This window comes from Cryptomeria japonica, chromosome 7 (genome assembly GCF_030272615.1).
Source record: "Cryptomeria japonica chromosome 7, Sugi_1.0, whole genome shotgun sequence".
Classification (NCBI taxonomy): Eukaryota; Viridiplantae; Streptophyta; class Pinopsida; order Cupressales; family Cupressaceae; genus Cryptomeria; species Cryptomeria japonica.
In genome coordinates, this window is record NC_081411.1 from 615453992 (window position 1) to 615460637 (window position 6646).

The 6646-nt window shown below is 38.3% G+C and overlaps 1 protein-coding gene across 1 annotated transcript; it reads left to right on the forward strand.

Moving 5' to 3' along the window:
• The first annotated feature begins 921 nt into the window (after positions 1 to 921).
• Positions 922 to 2397, forward strand: LOC131032481 (protein NODULATION SIGNALING PATHWAY 2). The gene has a single exon (XM_057963472.1). The coding sequence runs from the start codon at positions 922 to 924 to the stop codon at positions 2395 to 2397; it is 1476 nt and encodes a 491-aa protein (XP_057819455.1).
• Positions 2398 to 6646: the final 4249 nt, after the last annotated feature.

Sequence of the window (6646 nt, forward strand, 5' to 3'; positions counted from 1 at the left end):
AATAAATTATAAAGTTAAAAAAAATATATGTTAATTTTATAAACTTTATATAAAAAATAGATAAATAAAATCTTATAATTGGTGGAAAACCAATTTATTAATTAGTTAAGGTTTTAGTATATGTAATAAGGTTTTGGTTAATGTAATAGTATTGCAAAGTACTAAGATTTATTTCATAAATTTCAATTGATGCTGTAGAGATATTTTATATATTATGTATTGTAAAACATGAAAATGGAAAAAAAGTAACCCATCTCTTTTATAATAAAAGGTAGATAGAGAGAAAAGTGTATACTTTACACATTTTTATATTCTTGTTATTTTGATTGATCTCTTAAATATACAATGATGACATAACTTAATTGTTTGATGTATTCACTAATCTAAGATCTTATTAGTTTGCTAGTCTTTGATATGATTCTAATCATTATCTTATCTCTCACTATCAAAATTCAAATGTATGCATTTCAGATCTAACCACTGTTGAGACATGGGTGTGGAAAATTCAATTTAAATGTAGAAAGTTGTATATCTAAATCATTTACACATTATCAGACACTATTGAGTAATTGTTTATAAAGCATCAAAATATTTTGCAACTCAAATGTAACCTGCATTATTTAGAAAAAAAATTAAAAAATTATTGTCTTTCTTTGGTGGGAGGTAATTTAGTGGGAGGTAAGTCAAGGCCCTAATCTCAGGCGAGCGGCAGTGAGGAGGAATAAACGCTGTCTAACAAGAAAACAAAAAAACAGTTTCTTATAATTCCATTCGTACCCACTAAAATCAAGCGGAATATTTTGATGTAAATGGCGGGTCCCTGCGAAGCTGGTTTCGATTATAAATACACTCATTTCCCCCTACAATTTGAACCATCACTTAGCACCTCAATTTCCCTGTCTGTGTACCAGAGCCAGAGGCATGGAGCTCTGTTTGGAAACAAGATACAATATCCAAGATTTGATTCTCTACTCATCAATGGGGCTCGACCTCATGACCTGCGATGATTTGCTCTTCTGTGAGCCGGAAGGCAAGATCACTCAGTTCAGTGACATGTCTGAGGGGAACAGTTATTCCAATGGCGGAACCGATGTAAGTGACATTAGTTCATGCTGTACAGAGGCTTATCAGCAGGGCTTCCTAAATTCTGAGGATGCTAATAATTTCATGGATTTTGCCTTGGATTTCGAAGATCCAATACTAGCAGAGCCTGTAGAATTACTTGAAACTCCTCAAGTAATTCTTCCCTGGCAAATTCTTGACGAAGCAGAGAGCAGCAGATTTACCGTGGAAAATCTGTTGAAAGCCTGGGCCGAGGCTCTGGAAAGGGAGGCGTGGGAATTGCTCAAAGTCATTAGCAATCGTCTTCAACGGAGGGTTTCGGTTACCGGAACTCACTGGGAGAGAGCTGCGTACTATTTTGTTAACAGTCTGAGTCCTCCGGAGGCGCCGGGACGTGCAGGACACAGACTAATGGAAGAGATTTGTAAAGAGGCCTCTGCAACGGCGTTTCAGGCTCTTTACGAACTCTTCCCTTACGCAAGGTTCGCTCATTTTACGGCGAACCAGAGCATCCTGGAGTGTTTTGCCTCCAGCAATTCGAGGAAAATTCACATCGTTGATTTTGATGTGAGGGAGGGTTTGCAGTGGCCGTCATTAATGGAAGCTCTGGCCGCTCAGAGCGGGAAAAGATCGTTGCAACTGCTTCGCATAACGGCCGTGAAATGGGAGGACGACGCTGGCGTGGGATTCAAAGCGGCGAGAGCGACTCCTCGCAGGCTTTCCGGCGCCGCTGCTGCCCTCGGAATTCCCTTCTTGTACGAAGAAATCAGATTACAGGACCTCCGGCAACGTCTTCTTTGGGAGGAGCCTGATTTTTGCCTAGTATTCAATATGATGCTCGATTTGCCACATATGCCGTGCCAGCGAAGCGAAGAGGAAGCGCTCAAGTTTCTGTCACTGACCCGCCATTTGCCCCTCCCACCGGCAATTCTGACGTCAGCATCGCCGGTTATCCACAATGGCCACGTTATCGACACGGTGGACTACTTCTGCGCCATGCTGGAATCTCTGGAATTCGGTCTGCCCGGCGAGGGCTTGGCAATGGCCACACGTGTGATGGAGCACATCTTCATCGCTCCCAAGATCAGGTCAAGGGTTTCGTCTTCGCACGGCAAAGGATTAATGGAGGACAAGCTACGGCAACTTCCCAGTCAGTGTGGATTCAGCGACGCAGGCATTGAGACGAGCGAAGAGAAAATGGCGCAGGCCTGGGAGGTGGTCGGATTGAACAGAGGATCGCAGAATTACACAGTAGAAAACTACAAGAATGAAATTATTCTGAAATGGCGCAATAGGCCTCTAGTGTCTTCTTCCGCCTGGAGATGTTTTGTATAATACATGTCAGAGGCGATGGAATGGATCTATTGCAGGATTTTGATATTTTGCCGGCGATCTCATCTCAGTTTGGATCTCCTTCAGCTTTTTGACCCGATCATTACTGGAGTGGCTGTCTCGAGCTTTGATATTGAGACTTGAGTTAGGATTTTTAAGAGTTAGCCGTCCTGAATTTTGACCCGAGTTAGGGTTTATAGGAGTAACCCTCCCGAGCTTTGACACTGAAACCTTGACCAGAGACCGACAAACAAGCAAAATATATATAGATACATATACATATACATACATGTACCTGTCTGTAACAAGATTGCGACGATTTTTCCTGTAAATAGTTGTAACGTAATGATTTCTTCAGATTTCTTGTTACATTTCAAAAATGTCATGAATTGTTCTCTGAACCCCCTTTTTATCTCCTACACTTACGGATTTTCAATAATGTAAGGCCATTACATAGACGTTGCTCTGGGAATGTGGCATCTTCAAAAGCAGGACTAAATACCCTTCAAAATTCGCTCACTCAAAAGAATTCCTAGTCCTTTTGTTCTTTCTTTCCCCCAGAGTTTGAAAATCTGATCTGCTGACATTGAAAGAAAACTATAAAGCTCGTGGAGAATATTGAGCAATCTCTTCCAACAAGTCTACAGGGATTTCTCCTTCATCTCTGTCAACAACAGCAAGCATCTGAGGTATCAAAGCTATAAACAACCAACATGGTGTGTGCCCTTCATTTGTGCGCTGAATTCTGAATGAGTTTCTCTGTAATAACCTAGCATAGTTAACACACTTGCAATGCCATGTTTAACTTGCATTGAATTATCCAACTGTACAACCTTCATCATGTATTTTACAGATGAATGTGGTAGTCCAATCACAGGATTACCCTCTTTGATTCAAGATTGGACTTGGCTTCCCCACTGACCATATTTTGTACAAGTGAGAAGCTCATCACAGAAGAATATAAACTTGAAAACTTTAGCAAGCCTTCTAGGTGAAAATAGGTCATCTTTTTTCAAGATGTTCAATAGTTGAAACTTCCCCAAGCAAGCCTGAATATGCCATACATGCGGAACTTAGTAATGAAATGCAGTTTACAACAACCCTTGAGCTACTATGTTGTATTGCCAAAACCTTTAATGAAACTTCAAACTGGTTTGCCAATGTGTTCGAGTTTGATATATTTGTTCTTCAGCAGTAGTAGTCACATAGTCACAAACGTACTGAAGCATCTTAATTATCTCATACGCATTCACAGTTGAAATTTGAAATCCAGCTTCTCTGTTTTTGAAGAGCCCTCAATTACTGCCATATACTGATTCATGTATCCTTATGCTGCATCATATGAACCTTATCTCATCAATCATACAAGCCTAATCTGAACCCAAATCAGCTACCAGAAGCCTGGTAGAATTATCATTATTTGCATGTTTTCTTACAAGATCTTGAGACTTCTGGATATACAAGAGCCTATTTTGTACAATGTCATCCCAAGCCTCAACATCATCAAACTCGGCTGTGGGCCAATGATTCCCCCACAATGCAAGCAAACTCTGCAACTGAACCCTTGCACTTGTAATTGGGATCATCTCAACCAATTCATCCAGTTCTACAATACATTGAAGCTGCCTTACTAGTAGATGTCTGATGTCTGCTGACAGTTGCAAGTGGATGAATGGATGACCAATGCTTTATGAAACTGTCGAAACCCTTTTGAATGTAAAATTTGGCAAGGTCAAACTGATCATTTATTACAGTTTAAGTTGCAAGTTCTACACTGACATGCTGAAATTATTAAGTCACTTTCATTTGTTGTTCAATGATTGTTATAATGATGATCTATAATGATTTGCTTTCTAAACCATACACGAACCCCCTTTTCACCTGATACAAGTACTTTCAGCTGAGTTTTTTTGCCTTATCTTTGATGTCATACCTTTTAAAGGCTCATCAATACCCAAACTTCTAAGAGCAGAACACATACCTGGCATCCAGGAAAACAAACACACAAGTCTGCAACATGGAAAACCTTGTCTTTCATTTCTGCAATGTGGACAAAAATAAGGGAAGCAAGTGTCGTTCTTGTGCCAAGAGTAATGGATGACCCATTCAATGTGCCATGAACTTATATAAGCCTCTACAACATAGTCTTTTCAATTTGCTATGTGGGTTTGAAACGGTCTACCATTGCTGTTTCTGCGCCATGAAGGGAGCTCCTCTCTTCAAACAAAAAAACCATACTAGCTAAATGGAACAACATTTTTTTTCCCCCTCTTTTTTCCTCTAGTTTGATATTTTATTTTCCCTATCAAAATTATAGGGGAATTATAGGTGAAGAGCACCAATAGTGGATAGCGTTCCAATAATCAATCACTTCTTGTGCACCCAACCTTCAATTACTAATTTTAAAGGAGCCAGAAAAATGATAATGAAAAGCTCATTAATAAGTTTCACATTTACCAATAGTCAATCATTTTTTAGCTTTTTTAATCCATAATTGGCCCATTTGTGCACCACTACTGGAACATTTGTCCAGAAGTACTGGCAATTTTGAGTGGATGGTTATTGGAACATCTTTAAGTAGGTATGGGGTGACACTTTGAAATGTGTACTTTTTTACCCTTGTACGCATAATTGATCCTACAGCGTGCATCGCTACTACCTAGAAGCCAGAACCTTAGTTATAAGCAATTAAGTCACATACAAAGACAACCAAAAAAAATTGTTGAAATCCAATGTACTGTTTAGGAGTTCTAGGTGCACGAAGTTAGTTATATCCACTACTGGTACACTTCCCCTAGGTGAAGAGCACCAGTTGTTGTTATAGCTAACTTCCTACATTCAAGATCCTAAACGATACATTGGATTTCAACGATTTTTTTATTGTTGCCTTTGTATGCGACTTAATTGCTTATCGCTATTGTTCTAGCTTGTGGGTAGTAAAGAGCGGGATCCATTATGAACACAAGGGTCAAAAAATGGTCATTTATAAGTGTCACTCGATACCTACTTAAAGATACCCCAATAATCGTGCACTACAACCACCTCAAAAATTGTCATATTTTATGCATAAATGCCCTAATAATCGAGTGTTATGAGAACCAATAAAGTTGCACAACTCCAATTAAAGTCTACAAATTTTAACTACTGGGGGTATAAGTGGGGGCTATTGGTACACGTGAAATTTATTAATGGGCTTTTAGTTATCAATTTTTTGGTTTCTTTAAAGTTAGTAATTTGGTGGTTGGGTGAGCAAGGAGTGAAAGATCATCGGAACATGGGGTAATTGGGCTCCTTCCCTTAATTGAAATTCTTGATTAAGTCCATGCAAGGAGGGGTCATGAACAATGCACGAGAGTAGCCAAAACCTAAGTTTTTCAATTAACATTTATTGAAATTGTTTGTGTAAAACTAAGGCTCACTGGAAACTCACCAAAAATGGTGTAAAATAAACAAAAATAGGTAACAACATAGTGTTTTGTATGTGCCCCCTATTTTTTTTGTTGTGTTAGGTTTTTTTTTTTTAAATTATTTGGTAGAAATATAGCACCTGTGGCTAATCTCCACATAAAAAGGCACCCGTACAGACATGGTAAGACATGTTTAAGGCAGGGGTCCTATGGAGGGGGCTTAAGCTCTATTTTTAAGGAAGACAAAGTTTAGAAACAAAACTAAATTCATTTTCCAACAAAACTAAATTCATTTTCCAACAATTTATTTAAATTTAAGAATTTAAACTTAAGTTGATCTACACTATAAAGTTCATGACATCCTTAAATTCATGAGCTTAAATTTTAAGCTGAAGTGCAAAACAAAATTCATGGGACCGCCAGCTTTAAAATATTCCTAAAAAATCTAAGCAACTCCAGCTCTATTTTTTAGAAAGCCCCCCTCCATGGGACCCCAGCCTAAGATGTCATACCATAACATATAGCATCCCTCATGCGATGGCATGATGACCTAAGAGTAAAGGGAGAAATAATGGAACAAATGTTTTTTCTCCCGCCCAGGCCTGGAATTTGACAGGCTATATGGTCATTTTTGCACTTTTAGACCGTATATTACAACTAATAAAATTAGTGGACCGTACGTATCCACAGGGTATTTTTTCCAAAAACTGTCTATATGACACTTAAAATTATTAATAAGTCGTAAAAAATTATAATAGGTAATATATATTGATATATATTATTTACAACGCTTATTATAGATATATGAATTTATTTAGAATATTTTAAAATGGTAAGATTAAGAT